The 20688-nt window shown below is 38.5% G+C and overlaps 1 protein-coding gene across 1 annotated transcript in view; it reads left to right on the top strand.

Moving 5' to 3' along the window:
- Window positions 1-20688, top strand: part of VWC2 (von Willebrand factor C domain containing 2) — a 185179-nt gene that overhangs the window by 26282 nt on the left and 138209 nt on the right. Inside the window, exon 3 of the mRNA XM_027837161.1 lies at window positions 19371-19500. Coding sequence (XP_027692962.1) covers window positions 19371-19500 — 130 coding nt within the window. The remainder of the gene's footprint in view (window positions 1-19370; window positions 19501-20688) is intronic.

The following is a 20688-nucleotide window of genomic DNA, read 5'->3' as shown; positions in this document are numbered from 1 at the left end:
TCAGGAGCTTTTCTTCCCTCCCCATTCCCTCTCCTCCTCCTTCTCCTTCTTCTTCTTAAAGCAATAGAGACATCCAGGGAATTTATAGAGGAAGGCAGAGGCAACAACAAAAGGCCACTTGGGAAGTACCTACCTCCTCCACTGGTGCCATTCACCAACCCCAATTATGACTTATCCAAGCAGGTCAAGAGAAGGCAGGGAACATACAACCAATGAGGTGGTAAGGAAGGATGATGGCCTCCAGGCTATGTCAAGAGTTCACATCCACAGTTCTCTTGCAAGTAATTCCTCCCTGACACTTATTGAATTGTTATTCCACTTCCCATGACTTGCAGGTATTTTGGGAACTTATTTGTCATGACCTATTTTGTAGAAGTGTCACTTTGCAAATTGACAACGCATACCCGTCCAAGTGTAGAAATAATTTGTGGGAATGTCAATTAGGCTACACAAATGCATGCTTCTCTTACCTTCTTTATATCCTGTAGATGTTTCCTGCAGATGTTTCCTGCTCCCTTAAAAAAGTTTATATACTTGCAGATGTTTTGGGTTTTTTTAAATTTTTAATAATGATGTATATTGTCTGTTTATTGGTCTTTGTTTTAAAGAGGCACCACGGTGTAGTGGAAAGAAACCTGGCTTGGGAGGTAAAAAGCTTGGTTTTGAATCTTGACCTTGTGTTGACTAGCCATGTGAACTTGGGCAAGACACTCATTTCACTTTGGTAAGCTTTCATCTATAAATTAGTTATAGTAATATCTCAACTATCAACCTCACAGGGCTATTGGGAGGAAAACACTTTTCAAATTTTAAAGTGCTGCAGAAATGTTAGCTATTATTAACAATAATTGATCACCAAGAATTTATTAAAGGTTTAATACAATGTTAGGCACTATGCTAAATGCTAAAGTGATAAACTTTTAAAAAAAAGAAAAGCAAAAACAGTACCGGCCCTCAATAAGCTTATATTCTTGTTTTTTTGTGTTATTTTTGATTTCTGGGTGAGGCAGTTGGAGTTAAGTGACATGCCCAGGGTCACACAGCTAGTGTCTTTGTCAAGTGTCTGAGGCCAGATTTGAACTCAGGTCCTCCTGACTCTAAGGGCAGAGCTCTATCCACTGCACCACCTAGCTGACCCAATAAGCTTATATTCTAATGTGGAAGACAACATATACCTAGGTAGATATATACAAAATAGATAGATATGGATATGTATATGCATGTATATTATATATATGTATATATAATTAGAAAGAGAGAGAGAGAGAGAGAGAGAATGTGTGTGTGTGTGTGTGTGTGTGTGTGTGTGTGTGTGTGTCTAAATGGAAGATAACCTTACAAGAGTTAGCACTAGTCACTGGGGTAACCAGGAAAGGTCTTTTGAGGAAGGTGATGCTTGAGATGAGCTTTGAAAGAAGCCATAGAGTCTAAAAAATGGATGTGAGAAGGGAGAGCATTCCAGGCATGAGAGCCAGCCAATACAAAGGCACGGAGGTGGGAGATGATGGATCACCATGTGTGAAGAACAACAGGTAGACTGGTCTGCCTGGATCATAGAGTGAATGGAGGGAAGTAAGATGTAAGAAGCCTGGGAAGGTAGAAAGGAGCCAGGTTGTGTGAAACATTTCAAATGCCAAACAATAGAGTTTCTATTTGACCCTAGAGATAACAGGGAACCTCTGGAGTTTAATGATTGAGGGCATGTGAGGTAGGTCACATGATATGCTTTGATAGCTTTGTGGAAGTGAGTTTGGATCAGGGTTGTTGTTTGTCCTTGCCTCTTGAAGAGGCCCATGACATCAGGAAGGTGATGCCATGAATTGCAAGTGAATTGGCTTTAAGTGAGGGAGGGCTGTGCAAAGTCTCCAGCCTCACCTTCTCCTCTGAAGCCATCTGGGTCCAGTGGTGAGCTATAGATTGGGACCACTGGAAATGGTCCCCGATTAGATTGGGGAGAGACTTGAGGGGTGGAGAACAGTTAGGAGGCTGTTGGAGGAGTTCAGGAGAGGGCAATAAGAACATGAACTATGGTTGGGATTATGTGAATGGAGAGAAAGGAACATAGAGGAGAGGAGAGAAAATAGAAATGATAAGACTTAGCAATGGATGGAATGTGTGGGATGCTTGAGAGTGAGGAGATAAAGCTGATATTAAGGTTTTGAACCTGAGTGTGTAGAAGAATGGGGGTGCCCTTGACAGTGATAGGGAAGGTCAGGCCATGTAATCCCCTTGTTTACATAAAGCCTTATAATATTTCAGGGCAGCTAGGTGGTGCAGTGGGTAGAGAGCTGCCCCTCAAGTCAGGAGGACTTGAGTTCAAATCCAGCCTCGGACCAAACACTTGACACTTACTAGCTGTGTGACCCTGGGCAAGTCACTTAACCCTAATTGCCTAAAAAAAAATCATATACTTCCTGAGGAGAAATGGTGGGGAAGGATGAGAGTGTGGGCTAGTGGTGAGGGAAGGAGATAACAAGTAGCTGGGAAGAGTGAGGGGCTCTTTTCCCATATACCAAGATTCAAATACAAAGTCATGCAAAGTTAAAACTGAAGGGAGACTTGGAGAACTTCCAACAAACCCTCTCATTTCACAGATGAGGAAGTAGTGGCCAAAGAGGGGATTTGACTTGTCATACAGTAAGTTAGTAGCAAAGCCAACTTTTAAGCCATAGCCCAGGCCCTGACTTAGATTTCTCTCACTTCAATCAATCAACAAACATTTATTAAGTACCTGCTATGTACCAGGTGTTGCACTAAGCACTTGCCTCACATCTTTTCTCCCCACCTCTGGTCTCTTCAAGTCTTTTTTTTTTTTTTATAACTGCTGTCTTTAAACTATATTGGCTTTCAATTTGGATTTATGGTTTGGAAGCTCTGCAGCTCTGCCAAAGAAACATTCAAAGTGGTAGCTTGCAAAAGGTAATCTCAAGGACTTGAGAGTGGTGGCTTCTTATTCTTCCAGAATCCATGATCGGATCACTGTGGCTATTTCCTCCACCAATGCCATTTGTAATCCCTCTACTTCTTAATAGATAACCTTTAAACATTGCTATAGCTGTAAATAAAAGAACAAGGTGGCCCGGGGACTAGAACTTTGAACTTGGGGTCAGGAAGAACTGAGTTCAAATTTGGCCTTTCACTAGCTACGCGACTCTGGGCAAGCCAATTGCAAGCTTCAACTCTCTATCCTTCAATATCCTCATCTGTAAAATGGGGATAATGATAGCAGCTACCTCCTAGGGTCGTAAGGAGGATAAAGTGAGATAATGTTTGTAAAGTGCTTTACAAGCCTCATCACACCATAGAAATGCTTACTGTTGTTAATAATATTAAACACTGTAATCCTTTCCAGGCTGGCTGAACCGGGCAGTTACTCCGATAAAGATTTAGAGAGCCCAAGCTCCCCTTATAATCACAGAGAATGTCTTGAATGCAAGACAGGTGCTTGCTTACTTCATCAGAAGTAATCCCTACCTGGCTTTAGCTGCTGGTAACTAGAGATTTGTATTGAGAAAGGGAAGGGTATTTTTTTCTTCTTTCATTCTTCCTCCTTTGAAAGAATGGAATATTAGTCCTTTTGATCAGGAAAAAAATAGACAGGCATATGGGCTCATGCTGTCGGCATGGAGATGAAGTTATATCCCCACATTGTCTCCTTTGGGGACGCAGGGGATTTAGATGGAATGACAAGTTATCCCAGCTGATGAGCAGGCTGTCCTCCTAATGGGATAAAGGTTGCCTAGGTGCATTCACACAGGCCACAGTCCCTCAGGCCTGGAAAACACTCCACTCCCTCGTCCTCTCCACTTCCCAAAATACTTTTCTTCCTTTAAGACTCAGCTCAACATGCTGCCTCCTCCATGACGCCCTCCCTGATCCCCTCAGTTTCTAGTCTTCTCTTCTTCCTCAAATGACCCCGTATTATTCTTATTTGTGTACATAGTGTATATCCGCCTAAACAGAAAGGCCCCTGCGTGAGCTTTTTTAAGCACCAAGTCTGACCATGAATCTGAATCTCCCATTCCTCCCCCAAACTATGAAGCCAGCTGGTACAGCCCTAGTACAGGCCTTGGCCTGAAGTCAGGAAGATGTAAGTTCATTTCTGGCCTCAGACCCTACCTGCATGACTGTAGCCAAGCCACTTAATCTCTGCCTGCCTCAGTTTCCTCATCTGTAAAAATGGTAATAATAATAGAACCTAGTTCCCTTGTTGTGGGGAACAAAGAAGATAATTATAAAATGTCTGGCACATAGTAGGTGATTAGTAAGTGCTTATTTCCTTCCTTGCCTGCTCCATAAACTTCATTCTCTCCTTATTACCTCCAGAACCAAATATAAAACCCTCTGCTTGGCTTTTAAAACCCTTTACAATAAGGCTCTTTCCTAACTTTCCTGTATTCTTACACTTCACTCCTCTCTGCCTCTTTTATAATCCAGAAACACTGCCTTTGTTGTTCCTCATACATGAGACTTCATCTCCTGATACCTGTCCCTCCTCTTCTTCTTCCTCCTATTTCCTCAGTGCTCCCTCCTCGTCTCTGCCTCACAGCTTCCCTAGCTCCCTTCAAGACTTACCTAGGATCCTACGTACTGGAAGGGGACTTTCTCTGGCTTTTGTGTCCAATCTCCTTTACTCTCCACCAGTGACTTCCCTCTGAGGTTGCCTCCCAGTTACACTCTCCTATTGGCATGTGAGCTGCTTGAGGGCAGGGACCATGGTTTTACCTTGTTTTGTATCCCCTGTGCTTAGTGACTGGCACATAGTAAGTGCCTAATAAATGCTTGTCAATAATGATGATGTCTTGTTTTTGTATTTGTACCCTCTGCACCAAGCACAGTGCGTGAACACAATTTCTTAAATTTAATTACATTGAATCAAAGAAGCTGCTGGGTGTCCTGGCCACCAGAGATGCCAAGCAACCAGTCCCTTCTTTATACTGCTGCTATCTTCTAAAGGCCCTGATCAGATATAGTAGAAGCAACTTGCCTAATTTAGAGCCTTGTTTTATTGAAGAGTCACTTAAAATTTTTTGCAAGTTGAATCTACATCTACAAACATTCTATATAAGGGATAGGATCGATCATTTTTTAAGTCTAGAAAACGGGCCACTTTAAAAATTGTTTTTAAGCAGTTAACTAACATGGAACATTTTAACACAGTTGAACCAGAGACCTAAAGGAGTTATTTGATTTCAGGCAAGGCGCTTCTACTTTTACCTTTTTCACACAGGTAAGCTTTGGAGGAAGAATTTTCATTTGTGTGTGTGTGTGTGTGTGTGTGTGTGTGTGTGTGTGTGTGTGTTTTACTTGTTGGCAAAAGCAAAGTGAGTGTTTTGTTTTCCCTCCTGAGGGTAGGGATAGTGTGCTTACTTGCAGACAGATTTCCTATTTGCAAATAGCCTCTCCTAAAACTGGTCACATATACTGGTTTTGTTTCTAATGATTATCTTGCCAATATCCACCCCCTCCCGGGCCAATGCTGCTTAGGTTTAAAAATTTCCCCATGCCGTCTGTTTCTTATGGTGGCTAAGAAGCATGCTCAAGTCTTAAAATTCTTGTACACTGATGATATGCACTTAAAATGTGTATCACATGAGGAAATGTACCTCTTACTTTTTTCTTTTGGAGAAGTGATGGAGGACTATAGATGGAATGCACTGCAAATGGTGTTAGACTCTGTCAATGCATTGGTTAGCTTTGCTGGATTACTCCTCCCTTCCTCTTTTTTCTTTTTTCCTTTTTTGTTAATTATGAAGAATGACTCACTGGGAAAAAGAGAGGGATATTCAAAAATGAAAGTCATGTGAAAATAAAAGCTATCAACAAAAACTGTGTGAAATATAAATCAAGAACCTCCAACAATGGTCAGCTAGTCTCTGAATAAAGACCTCCCAGCAGGGCCTGACAGTCTATGTTCCATTTTTGGATAGGTCTAATTTTCAGTAAGTTTTTTTCTTGCATTAAGCCTAAATCCATCTTTTTGGAATTTCCACCTATGGGTATTAGTTTTACTCTCTGAGATTAAGGAAAACAAATATTTTTTAAACTTTCTAAAGTTTTGAGTTCCAAATTTTATCCCTGTCTCCCCCTCTATGATGGAAAGCAATTTGATATAGGTTATACATGTGCAATCATGTAAAATATTTCCATATTATTTTGTGTAAGAAAACAAGAAAGAAGGAAAGGAAAGAAAGAAAGAGAAAGGAAGGAAAGAAAGAGAAAGAAAGAAAGAAAGAAAGAAAGGAAGGAAGGAAGAAAGAAAGAAAGAAAGAAAGAAAGAAAGAAAGAAAGAAAGAAAGAAAGAAAGAAAGAAAGAAAGAAAGAAAGAAAGAAAGAAAGAAAGAAAGAAAGAAAGGAAAGAAAGTATGCTTTGGTCTGTATTCAGACAATATTAGTTCTTTCTCTTGAGGCACATAGCATTTTTCATTATGAGTCTTTTGGGGTTGTCTTGGATCATTGTATTTCTGAATCACTCACAGTTCTTCATCATACAATAATATGTTACTGTGTACAATGTTCTTCTGGTTCTGCTCACTTCACTTTGTATCCGTTCATGTAAGTGTTTCCAGTTTTTTCTGAAATCATCCTGCTTGCATCCCTTTAATTTCCAATTTTTAGCCACCACAAAAAGAGTGTTAAGCTACTTTAAAAGAAATAATGTCCAGTTCTAAGGGATTTATAGTCCTGCTGTACTCTGCCCTGGTCAGACCACATCAAGAGTATTCTCTTTACTTCTGGGTGTAACATTTTTGAGAGGGATATTGTTAAACCAAAGAAATTAAGAGGAAGCTAAGTAGGATGATAAAAGGCCTGGAGGTGATATGTGATGGAGTAATATCCTATCCCCTACCCTTCATGCCAATTAGGCAGTTTCTCCTTAAAAGGTATTGAAACTATCCTTGAGATTAGTTTAGGGAATTAAAGGCTTAGGCCGCTGTCATCACTTTGTGGTTTCGAGTGTAAAAAAGTCATGAGAAGCTCGACTGCTTGACTAGTCAATCCATCAATTAACTAGCATTTAGTAAATATACACTCTATGTCCAGGGCACACAGGTCAAGCAGTGGCCTGATGCTGCTGTTTATTATAGTGTTGATGCTTTTCTTAATCATTTGACATGTTTAAAACTGTGCTACTCTTTTCATTAGATTCCTGTCTTTTTTTTAAATGTGTCACTGGCAAAGTACCCCTGACCCCATTTTGCCCATAAATCCTGTGGCTTTTATTGCACAATTTTGCACAGCACTGGTGATATATAAGAATTCATTTGTCTGATTATAGCAGAACTAAGGGTAGTGCCAGATGATGGAAGGCCTTGAATGCCAGATTAAGAATTTCAAATACTATTTGGTGAGTTGTGGAAAATCATTAATCAAACCTATATATAAGGAAGATTAATAGGATGACAGTTGAAGTATTTCCATTCAATTTGATTTAGTATTTTAAGTGCCTACAGTGGGTGAAAGACTATGCTAAAAACTGTTATACAGAGTCAAGAATGAAATAGTTCTTGTGCTAATTTTCTACTGGAAGGATGCATTATATAAAAGATAAATAAATACAAATTGAATTGATCAGTGAATAAGTATTAACAATTAGGATCAGGAAAGGTTTCATAGAGCAGTCCTGTCTTGAAGGAAGATGAGGGTATTGAGAGCCAGAGGTGAGGAGAAAGTACATGTCAGAGATAGAGAAGTCACAAAGAAAGTATTAAGGTGGGAGATGGAATGTCAAGTTCAGAGAATACAGCCAGTTGTAGATTTTGGCTGGAAAATGAAACATGAAAGGGGATGATGTGAGAAGAGGTGGGATAGGTAGTTTGGATCTCTCTATTGAGTGACTTAAGATACTCTGTGAAGGGAAAGCCTAAAAGCAATAGGAGGGAGTCACTGAAGGTCTTTGAGCAGGGTGTGGACATGATCACTACTGGAGAGAACCATTTATGAAGCTAGTTCAATCCTTCCAGTAGATGCAAAGGTATGTCCCACATGTGCTCCACTGGAAAGAGTGTACCATGCATGCCTCAGGGGCAGTAACCTTTATCAGTAGGGTGTGGAATGAAATCCAATACAAGCTTCTAAGCACACCCATGGGCCATGGAAATTAAGAAATCAATTAGTTGGAAGGTAATGGCAATGGAAAGTTTGGAAAAATGCTAAGGCTGTTAAAGCTAGAGTTAATATGACTTGCCAAGGTATTGGATATGAGGAAGAAGAAAGTTAAAGACAGCATCATGATTTCAAGCATGAGTGAATACCACTGAAAGAAAATATGGAAATATGAAAGAAGAAATTCATGGAGGAAATATAATAAATTTAGTTATGGTTGTGTTGAGTTTGGCAACAGGTGGCCAGTGAATAGTATGCTGGACTTGGAGCTAAGATGCCCTGAGTTCAAATCCTGCCTCAGGTACTTAATAACCATACAGTTCTGGACAAGTCACTTAATCTCTCTCTGCCTCGATTACCTCACATCTGTTAAATGGGGATAATAATAGCACCTATCTCCTTAGGTTGGCATGAGGTACATGTGTAAAGCATATTAAACAAAAACCTTAAGGCACTATATAAATGAATTATTATTATTATTACTGTTAGAATTTGAGGAGCTACTGAGACATTCTGTTGGAAATAAGCAGTGGGCAGTTGAAAATGCAGATCTGTAACTTGGAAGAAATTTGGAAAATCTGTATGATATGCTACATGAATTGAGCTTGACCTTTTTCTTATCCATAGATTAAGGCTCTTTCTTCACGGGATTAAAACAACCACCTAGTCTATTCAGAAGAAAAGTTCATCTTAGGACATGTTTGTAGACAACATAGTAAATTCAATTTTCATTTTTCTTCTGGTTGTTGTATTGTTGAACTTAATCTGTAACTTCTAGGAGCATAGATGGCAAGGGAATATAGGACAAGGAAGTGAAACCAGAAGGTCAGGCACTGTCTACTGTACCAGTAGTTCTCCAAATGTGGTCCAAAAGGCATGCACAAGGTCATAACTGTTTTCATAATATTATGAAGATGTTTTAATTTCTATTGTAGTAAATATCAATAGATCTAATCCACATAAATGAAAATTCTTTGGCAGGGGATCCTAAATATTTAAGAGTATAAAGGGGCCTTGACCTTTCCTCATCTCCCTAGTTGTTTGTGCTCTCTGTTCTCTCGAAATCACTTTGTATTTGCTTATTATCTATGCCCATATTGTATCAAACCTAGTAGAAAGCAAGTTCCTTGAAGGCAGGAACTGTTTAATTGTTGTCTTTATATTTCTAAGACTTAGAATCGTGCTTGGTGCAGTCAACCTTAATTGAATTGAGTTCATATTAGATTTAGTTGGGTCTACAGACAGACAAAGAAATGTGGTCAGAGTAAATCCAAGGAACTAGGATATTGCCAGGTATCTGTGCCAAATCTTTGGTTTAGAACCAAGTGATGATAATGATGAGGAGGAGGAGGAGGAGGAGGAGAAGGATAAGGGTGGTTAATATTCATGTAGCAACTTACAGTTTACAGAGCTTTTCTCTTATAAACATGTGAGCTAGGTAAGATAAAGATTTTTCCCCATTTTGCAACTGAGGGAACAAGCATTAGAAATTATTAAGTGAGTTGTCTGAGGCCATATAAATATCAAGCTTCAGGGTGGGATATGAATTCTGACTGTCAGAGTTAAGAATGGCAGGCAAGGCTTGAAGAATCTGAATGGTATGCAACAGTCATAGTAGGTCCAGAGTCCTTGGAAATAAAACCTTAGCAGCCCATACAAGGACCCCAAGCAAGAAAGCTGGGCAGGCAGATGTCTCTGCCGGAGGTGAGAGAGAGTGGCTTCTTTCAGAGCTCTGAGCCTCTGGGGGATTCACCCTGGTGTCATCTGCCCCGCGAGGAGCACCAGGCCAGACTGCTGCAGCACTCTGGAGGGGATGAAATTGACTTTTCCCAGGTGGCACTGAAACCAGCTTCCAAATTGGATATCCTGTAGCAACATAGCACTGGTGATTAATGGTGATAGAGGAAGTGGTGATAGAGGAAATCAGAAATTTGGTCAGCCTGGGACATCTCACCCACTGCACTAAAGAACAGAGAGAAGGCGAGCAGGGTACCAGTGTGAAGTGCTACACCAGGCAGGGAGGAAAGGAGGCTAGGATCTAGCTGGAGCCAGTTCTGTACTCGCTGAAATCACTTGGTGTAGGTACTGAGGCTAGTGAAAAGGGAATTCCTCAGTGTGGTGTGGGAAGAGGCAGAGACACCTTTGAATTCCAACCTTCAGGGAATCTGCCATCAAAAGAAAAGGAATCAGAAACTGAATGATAGGGGAACAAATGAAAAAAAAGACTGAAATTGCCAGAGATCCCACAAGAAAATTCTGTTTAAAAAGTTGAGTGCGCACGGATATATCAACAGTTTAGCTATTAATAACAGAAGGGAAGGTGGCATCTAAACAAAGCCAGAAATCTCTGAGTAAATATAACAAGAGAAAGAAAAATGAAGCAACACGTGAAGAGGCAGCAAAAACTTTGGATTCACAGGAGTGTATGGAATCACAGCAGGATGTTCACCAATGGTACAAGAGAGAAATAAAAATCTTCAAAGCAGAATGTATAGCCTATACAGGAGAAATGATTGACAGAATTGCAAATCTTCAATCTGCCTTAGCAAATCTCTCTAAAGAAACAAAAGAGAAAAAGCTTTAATTCTGAGGAATCTTAGACTAAAGGAGAAATAAAGATATATAAAGACCTTGAAAGAAAGAATAAAAGTTTAGAATAGACAGAAAAGAGAATTAATGAAGATAACAAAGTAAAGAAATCCTTTTTAGAAAGAGACACAAAATATTTAAAAACTAACAAAATAAGTTAAAGGAGAGAAGAGGAAAAGAGGATTTTAATCAACTAATGAAGAAAGAAGAAGGAGGGAAAATTAAATTATGCTAAAGGAAGAATGAAAAAAACATGAATAAGTAAACTAAAAACTAGGGGAAAGGATGACAAATAAAGGGGGTATGCAGAATGGAAGAATATTTATCTATTTGTTTGTTTATTTACTTATTTATTTACTTATTGCATTCCTTTTTTTATATTTTGAGTTCCAGATTCTCTCCCCCACCCATTGAGAAGGCAAGCAATACGATAACCCATTATACCTGTGAAGTCACTCAAAACATTTCTCTACTAGTCATGTTGGAAGGGGAGAAGGGGGAGGGCAACAAAATAACAAAAATGAGAAACAGTATTCTCTGATCTACACTCAGTTCATCAGTTCTGCCTCCAGAGGTAAATAGCATTTTTTATCATGAGTCCTTTGGAATTACCTTGGATCATTGTATTGATCAGAGTAATTAAGTCTTTCATAGTTGACCATCATTACAGTATTGCTGTTTCTGTGTATGATGCTCAGCTAGTTCTGCTCACTTCAATTTTTATCAGTTTGCTAGTCTTCCCAGGTTTTTCTGAAACTGCCCTCCTCGTCATTTTTTAAGCACAATAGTGTTTCATTGCAGTCACGTACCACAACTTGTTCAGCCATTTCACAATTGATGGGCATCCCCTACATTTCCAGTTCTTTGCCACCACAAAAGGAGCTGTTACGGATGTTTTTGTGCATATGGGTCCTTTTCCTTTTTCTTTGATCTTTTTGGGATACAGACCTAGTTAGTGATATTGCTGGGTCAAGGGTATGCATGGTTTTTATAATCCTTTGAGCATAGTTCTAAATTGTTCTCCAGAATGGCTGGACCAGTTCAAAACTCCATCACCAATGCATTAGTGCCCCTATATTTCCCCATCCCCTCCAGCATTTGTCATTTTCCTTTTCTGTCACATTAATCAATCTGATAGGTGTGAGGAGCTACCTCAGAGTTGTCTTGATTTGCATTTCTCTAATTGGTAGTGATTTAGAGCATTTTTTCATCTGACTATTGATAGCTTTGATTTCTTCTAAAAACTGCCTGTTTCTGTTGACCATTTATCAGTTGGGAATGAAGGGATTAATTTGAGGATGAAGAGAACCTATGGAAATAGCGTTTCCTTAAAATAACTTAAGCAAAAATAACTTAAGAAACAATATCTTTAAAGAGGATGAATTTTTTTTAAAAATCGCAATTCAGAAAAAGAAAGTCATATTAGACACAAGGATAAAAATATTTACCTAATTCATAACTTCATATATGAATTGATTAACTAATCCAATAAAACAAAAGAGATACATATTGAATAAGAAAACAAAACCCCAAAATCTCTTGTCAGTTTTGTTAAGAGTTTTTTTTTCCCCTCTTCATTCTTTTTTTTTTCTTTAACAAATAGTCTTTGTTATATGGAGTGACTCCTGGTGAAAGGAGAGGTGTACTAGAAGAAATTAGTCAATGTGACAACAAATTATATCAATAAAAATTTTAAAAGAAAAAAAAGAAAGCTGGGCAATGAGTATCAGGGACCCATGCAAAGTTCATGGGCTACAATGGTGTCTAGGAGTCGATTACAGTAAATTAGGTACTGGAGCATACTCAGGAAAGCATTTTCATTAGCCTTTAACCTGAGGAGATGGGCCATTAGGATTACTTCTTTAGGGTGTACTGGTGCCTGACCCACACTGTATATGTGCCTCTGTTCTGGGCACCAGTTTCAAGCAGTACCTTGATACCAGATTCTTACCTCATGTTTAAATCTTTTATAAAACACCTCTTAAATCAGTAACTAATCTTAGTGTGGCCTGCCTGTATTCTACAAGATAGAGTAGGTAATGCTTGAGTCCAGATGACATAAAGAGCAAGGGAGGGGAACTGGAGAAGGAGGAGGAAGGGGAAAGGAGTTGGGGGAAGGAGACTGGAGGGAGAGACACTGGAGGGAGGGGGATGGGGAGGTGCGGGGAGAAGAACTGAAAGCTTTATATAGAGAGATCCTGACTCATTCTTTGTCTGATAAAAAAAAAATCTTCATGGAATCGTGAACAACATTCCAAGTGCATCCTGCCCATGGGAACATTTTAAAAATTCTTGGGCTATAATTGCAAAAGTGCTTTTGCAAACATTTTACAAGAGTCAGAAAACCATGTGATAGGCTCTTGCCAGAAGAAAAGCTTGCAGCTGGAACATAAGTGGAATCCAGGAAGCGTATGGACATGTGTAAATGTCTCCTGATTCCACAAACTCTCCAAGAGTCACTTAAGGAGTTTCACATAAATGTTTTGAGTTTAGAAACATTTACTAGTCAGGAAAAAAAATCTTTAAATGAAATGATGGTTTTAATACTGTATATGGTTAAATAAAATGTTTGGCTATCTATGTATGCATGTATATATGTATATATATATGTTTGTACAATATGTGATATATATTATATATAATATATGATCTTATTACTGCATTTTACTCTTTGCATTGTATTACAAATTTCAAAACTTACCTCTTTCTTTGATAATTGGGATAGTAATCTTTTTTCTGTTTTGTTCCTTTTCCCCTCACAACTTAATGTTGTATTCATTTTTATCTGTTAATAAGTTCCCTTGAAACACTAAAAAATTATTTCATATATGTATATGCTATCTCTCTCACTAGGCTATAGGTTTCTTGAGGGGAAGAACTATGCTGTCTATTCCTTTGTAAATTAAGTTTGTGTCACTGAAATTGGATTGAAACAGCCAGAGGCTGGAGTGTTCTATCTTATAACTTATGTCTCCAGTAAAACTATGACTCAATGGTTTCACCATTTTGTTACTGAGTTCAAATCAGCAAGTAAATTGTGTTGAGACCTATGTAATGATGTATACATTAGGAATATAGCATATTGCATTGGAAAAACAATCCTCTGTTTAAAACATCTAATGAATTAATTACTTGCATGACATAAGAATGGCATTTGTGAAAGGAATATACACTGTTGCAAAATTTAAATAAAACTACCCAGAAATATGTGGTGTTTTCATTATAGCAACAATCTCTATTGCTTGTTTGATCCAGTCTTTTTTTTTTTTATAATTCTACTCTTTCACTCCCATTACATGGAAGTCTGTGTACTGGTCTTCCAAGGCTTCTATTTTTAATCTGTTGGGTCCAGGCACTCTTGCCATAGTTTGAGTGACTCATGGCCAAAAAGAAAATCATACTCTAAGTGTCCAAGCAAATTTGCCTGATTAGCTTAGGTCCAAATATAGTCTAAGACATGGGCTACGCATGTGTTAACTAGATGGAATATCACTAACTGGCCAAATGGTAGCCTTGAAGTTGTAAATAGTTTTTGTTTGTTTTACCCAGAGACCTTTTCTTCACTGCCCCACCCCTTTACCTGCCCCAGTTTTTACTCATGGTGAATTTTATGGTTAACTGTTTCATGTTTAGAGCCATGCTGCTTTCCTTTCTGTAAATGACTCTGATTCATGAAGACTAAGGCTTGATAACACCTTTATCTATTTGGTTAGACCTTTGATAACTAATCAATTGAAACTGACAGGCTAGGAACCTTCAACCTAGCTCTTCCACTTTGTTTCTTGCCTAGTACCATATCTATCACAAAAGGTACTTGATTAAGAAATTCTATGAGGTTTTCTGGATTTTATTTTACAACATAGGGGAAATAAAAAACAGTGTAAGAATGTGGAACTACATAGAAAAACATAATCAGTTAGTTTTACAGCTCTTTGAGTTAGTACTGTCGATATTTTAATCCCCATTTTACAAATGAGGGAGCAGAGGTTCACAGTTGAGGTGACTTCCCACGCAGTATCAGAGGTGAGATTCAGACCCAGATCTTAGTAGATTTCAGGCCCAGTGCCCTTTCCATTCATTCTATGCTGAATATTTTTTATGGCTTTGATAGAATACTAGCAAAACAAAACTGTTGGTATCTCTTCCTTTTACCAGTTTGCAAATTTGATTCATTATTTAAAACCATTTCATATCTCTAGCTGTTCTGTAACCATTAATTATCTGTTTTGTTGCTTAGTCTTTGTTCATTTTGGTAAACATTTAGGAGGTTCTTATATGTTCCAGGCACTGTATTACGCTCTGGGAATGCAAGGACAAAAATAGAAGTCCCTGCCCTCAGGTTGCTGATATTCTACTGAGGTGATACAACAAATCAAAAATACAATTTGGGAGAACATAAAAGGCTCCCTATAGGACACAGGACCTAAATTGAGCCTTAAAGGAAGCCTAGGATTCTCCGAGGAAGAGGTGGCATTCCAGACATGCAAGGCTACCTACACAAAGAAATAGAAATAAGAGATAGAAGTTCAGTTGAACTTGAGTTCAGTGCCTTGATGAATGGCCAATTTGGCTGGGAAAAAAGTGCATAAAATAGATTAATGTGAAATGTTGGGAAATACATCTAGGAGTCAGAATGTGGGTTTTTAATGTTGCATTGAGTAGTTTGTGCTTTTATCTTAGAGGCGATGGGGAACCATTGAAAATTTTTGATCAGAGTGATAACACAGTCTGAGGTGTCTTATAAAGATTAATATTTATATTACCTCTGTAAATGGATGGGTTAGAGAGATGAGAGACCGAAAACAGAAAGACAAAGATAGTAGCTATTCTCAGAAAACAGAGGTTATTACTATTTTCATGCTAGCCCAGTTTATAAGAGTGGAATTTGAGAGCTTCAAATGTTAAGATATTTCTGGTCACATGGCACGTAGATCTGATTTTACATGTGAGAGTGTCTGATGCCCCCTCTTTACACAGAGGGTTCTGTGGACTCTGGATGTCCCCTGTATATTCATTTCCCTCGCCCTCAGTCAAAAAACAATTTCCTTACCTAAATCTATCAAATGGCAATAATAATGAATCAATAAGCCAGCAGCAATGGAACCTCTGTACTTTGGCCAATTTATTTCATCCCTATAACCTATCTTGAATCTCTTTCCTTTGCTCCTTTGCTGAAATATCTTGAGATATTTTGCCTTTATAGCCATGAGGTAGCAACTTGAACTGGAAGCTCCCCTTTCTGTTTGGGGATTCAGTGTGAAGTAATGAAAAGCATGTTCTTTTTGTAGTTAGGGGATACATGTTCAAATACTGTTTCTGACACTAGTTGTGTGACCATGGGCAATTCATTAATTTATTCAGGTTTTCCCCCATTCTGGAAAATAGGGGCCATAATACTTAAGTAAACCACTTAATGATTTCTTATGAGGAATATGCTTTGTAAACCTTGAAGTACTCTGTAAATAAGAGCTTTTATTTATTCTTGTCTACTAGCCTACCTACCTAATCAGTTCTGCTTGCTGCTTAATAGGAGATATGTAATCCAATTAGGGCTAGGCATGATAACACACAATCCCAGTTTTGGAACAGAGGTAAACAGCCATCTTATACTTAAAAATAATTAAACAAGAAAGCAAACAAAAACTCTACAGCATACCTGAGAAGTGGTCATTGAACCGTTGATCTCTGTTAAGTGGAAGGCCATTACTTCTTGAAGGAAGTCCATTCCACTTTGGGGTAGCTCAACTTGTTAGCAAATCTTGTTTCTTTCTTTTTTATCAATTGCTTATAAAATTATGAACTGACTTGAACCTTACACCAAGCCTAAGATTTCTTTTTCAAAACTTCCACACAGTGATCTCAGTCGTACCCTTTGGAGCCAAGTAGAACAAGTCTGACCCCTATGATAGCCCTTTAGATTTTTAAAGATAGATTTTATGTCCCCCAAACCTTCTCTTTTCCAATCCAAATATTCACAGTTCCTTCAACCAGTCCTCTCTTCCTTCAAGATGCAGCTCAAGCATTACCTTCTTTCTGAAGCCTTTCCTGGTTCCCCTCTTCCCACCTGCTAGTGCTGTTGCCCCCAAATAATTTTATATTTAGCCACTTTGTATATATTTTGTTTATTCACATTGTGTTTATATTTCATATATTGAAATGCATACTTTTTTGTCTCCTCCTTTAGCTGACATTCTGAAGACAAAAAGTATTGATATCAATATAAAATAACTGACACAGAGTAGATGCTTAATAAATACTTGTTGATTGATTGATTAATTTCAAGACTTTTCACCATCCTGGTTGCACTCCTGGATTTCTCCAGTTTGCCAATATCCCTCACAAAATGGGGCTCTTAGAATGAAATAGAAAACTCTAGGTGGGGTCCAAGTTGAGAACAGCAAAATTATTGCTTTCCTAGTTCTGGACACTACATCTCAGTGTAGCCTAAGAGCTCATTAGCTTTATTGGGTTTTCTATGACACTATTAACTCATATTGATTTTGCAGTGCACTAACCACTCCCCGCCCCTAGATCTTTTTTTTTCAGTGCTATCTAGTCATTCCCTTCCCATATTGTACTTGCAAAGTTGAATTTTGAACCTAATTATCATTATATTTTCCATATTACCTTTAATTTTATTAGATTGAGTCCATTTTTTAAGCCTAAATCTTATTGTTCAGTGTATTAATTATCTCTCCCCCACTTTGTAGGGGGAAAAGGGAAAGAATTTATATAGTACCTACTATGTGTCAGGCACCACGCTAGGCACTTTTCAAGTATTGTCTTACTTGATCCTCACAACAACTCTGGAAGGTAGGTGCTATTATTATCCCCATTTTATGGTTGAAGAAACTGAGGCAGACAAGTTAACTGACTAGTTTGGGGTCACACAGCTAGGAAGTGTCTGAGGCTGGATTTGAACTCATCTTCCTGATGTTAGGTCCATTGTAGCTCTATCTACTTTGCCACCCATTCCCTTTGTAATATCTTTGAACTTGATAAGTGAGCCATCTATACTTTTACCATACCATTGATTTTTTTTTCTCATAATGTTAAAGAACACAATACAAAGCACAGATTACTGGATCATTCCTTGGGAGACTACGTTCTTTGTTGACAGGAACTAATTAATTGATAACTCTTTGGTTCTAGCCATGTGGCCAGTTTGTAATCTATTGAAATCTAGCATCCTCCATTTTACATATCTCCATTTCGTCTTTGTCAAATGTCTTGCTAAAATCTTAGTAAATGGTATTTCCCACATTCCCTTTATCTGATAGGCTAATAACGCTATTAAAAAAGGACAATTCGAATTGCTTGGCATTATCTGTTATTGATGAATAAATGCTAGCTATTTGTGGTTACTGCTTCTGTTTCTAAATGTTCACTAACCACCCCTTTAAAAAATGTTCTAGAATTTTACCAGAAATTAAATTTGATCTCCCTATTCTGTAGTGTGCATACTCTAGGAAGTGATAATGCAGCGTAGTGGAAAATATGTTGGACTTGGAATTGAGAGGGACATGGGTTCAAATCTACACTGTCATCAGTAGTGATTAGCTCTGTTATTGTTATTGTTGTTCAGTTGTTCAGTTCTGTCCAACTCTCTGTGACCCCATGAATTACACTGCCCATGGGGTTTTCTTGGCAAAGATTATGTTGTTGTTCAGTGTTTTTTCAATTGGGTCTGACTCATTGTGCGCCCATTTAGGGTTTTCTTGGCAAAGACAGTGGAGTGGTTTGCCATTTTCTTCTCTAGCTCATTTTACATATATGGAAATTCAGTTGAATAGGGTTAAGTGACTTGCCCAGGGCCACACATCTAGAGTCTGAAATCAGATTTGAACTCAGGAAGAGGAGTCTTTTTGACTCCAAACCAGGCCCTCTATCCACTGTGTCACCTAGCTAGCTGCTCCCTGGGCTAAGATACCTTCTCCAACGGCTTAAGGGAGATAGAGGTTAGGTGACTTGCCCAGGATCACACAGATAGTACGTGCCTGAGGCCAAATTTGAACACAGGTTTTCATGATTCCAGTCCAGCACTCAATCCATTGAGCCACCTAGCTGCTTCTTTTTAGCTGTGTGTTGTTGTTCATTTGTTTTAGTCATGTCTGACTCTTTATGACCCCATTTGGGGTTTTCTTGGCAAAGATACTAAAATAGTTTATCATTTTCTTCTCCGGTTCATTCTACAGATGAGGAAATTGAGACTAAGGGGGTTAAGTGACTTGCCAGGGTCACACAGCAAGTAAGTGTCTGAATTAAGATTTTAATTCAGGTCTTCCTGACTCCAGGCCTAGCACTGTGTCCACTGTGCCGCCTAGCTGCCCCGTTAGTTCTGTAGTTGTGACCAAATTTAAATTTTTTAAGCCTTATTTTTCTCATCTGCAAAAACAATACTAACTGTTATACTTACCTCATAGAGGAGTTGTAAGGAACAAATGAGGCTAAATGCCCTTGTAAACCTTAAAATGCAAAATAAAGCTATTATTATTTTTGTTATGGTTATTGTTACTAGGACTTCAGTGTTGCGGCAGGCACAGCCCTGGCTTTTTCTGGAGATTAGCCTTTCCACGGAACCAGCGATGTCAGCAGAAAATGTGGGATCTAGGCTCATTCATACCCAAACATCATTTGTTGAAGGAGTAACCTGGATGAATGGGGTTGTGTTTCAGGTCTCTCCCTGCGAGAAATGCCGCTGTGAAGCCAGCGGTGAAGTGCTTTGTACTGTGTCGGCTTGTCCTCAGACGGAATGTGTGGACCCTGTGTACGAGCCAGATCAATGTTGTCCCATCTGCAAAAATGGTAAGTGTGACAATGGTTTACACATTCTGTTTCAGCGGACTAGTGTGGCATCTACATATGTGCATGTATGGAAGTACACGTGTGTACATCTACACACAGTTGTTTAGAAGCAAGATCTTTTCCTCTTCGGTACTCTGATATCCCATGGAAGGCAAAACCTGCTTCTGTAAGTTGGAACAGGATTCCCATAGTCAAGTTCATTTCTAACTGTGTTCTAGCTTCAAATCCATTCCTACAGACCAATCCTTCTCCTTCTGAGACAAATCAAACATGCTATTTGATCTCATTTGCTTTTCATTACTAAATGAATTAAACTTGGGATATCATTGAATATTTTTCATAACCAAATTATTCAGGATTGGAGCTTCTTTTCACCCATTGAGACATCAGGGTAGAACAAAGACCTTTTCCACTCTGCTAAGAAAGAAATGACTGCATATTCTCAATCTTAGTGTATAAGGGAAAAGTAATTACGGTCCTAAATCTCAACTGAAATTACTTTTGAATGAAAACTGAAACCTATCTTGGTTAGGCTTTGTGACCAGGTAACCAGAGACTTTCTGATTTCTCCATAGGAAAGCACAAAACTGCATGAAATAAGTACATTGAACAATCAGCAACTTCTCCCCCTTTCCCCCAATCAAAATGCAATAATAAATGGTGCCATGATTATGGAACCGTCATTAGAAAATAAGGATTACTCTTCCTCTGTAGATTTCCCATGCTAATCATGACATGCATCTGCATCCCTTTTTACATAAGTAGGCAATCTAATCAGATCTGTGACATCAGAGGATAATGTCTGATCCTTTCACTGTAGTTTCCGTGTATACTGTATAGCTAAAATGTGAGTGACTTGACCACTTTACAAGATGAGGATGAAGAGGACTGTGGCCATAGTATGTGCTTTTGCAAGTATAAATGCAAGACAGGAGTGGGAAGAGCTCAAAATTTAGAGTCTAAATGACATGATTACAGATCCTATCATTTCTTCATTCATGAGTGACCTCTCTGGGCCTCACTTTCTTCATTTCTAAAATGAGGAAATTTGAACAGATGATCACTAACCTTTCTTCTAGCTCTAAATCTATAACCTGAGAAACAAAGTGATAGCAGGAGAGAGAAGATTGTAAATACATTAGACTATGGAGAATTCTCATTTCAGTATATATAGAAGCTGAGAAGGCT

This window comes from Vombatus ursinus, unplaced genomic scaffold (genome assembly GCF_900497805.2).
Source record: "Vombatus ursinus unplaced genomic scaffold, bare-nosed wombat genome assembly UNPS02014820.1, whole genome shotgun sequence".
NCBI lineage: Eukaryota > Metazoa > Chordata > Mammalia > Diprotodontia > Vombatidae > Vombatus > Vombatus ursinus.
This window is presented reverse-complemented; position numbering and strand designations above follow the sequence as displayed.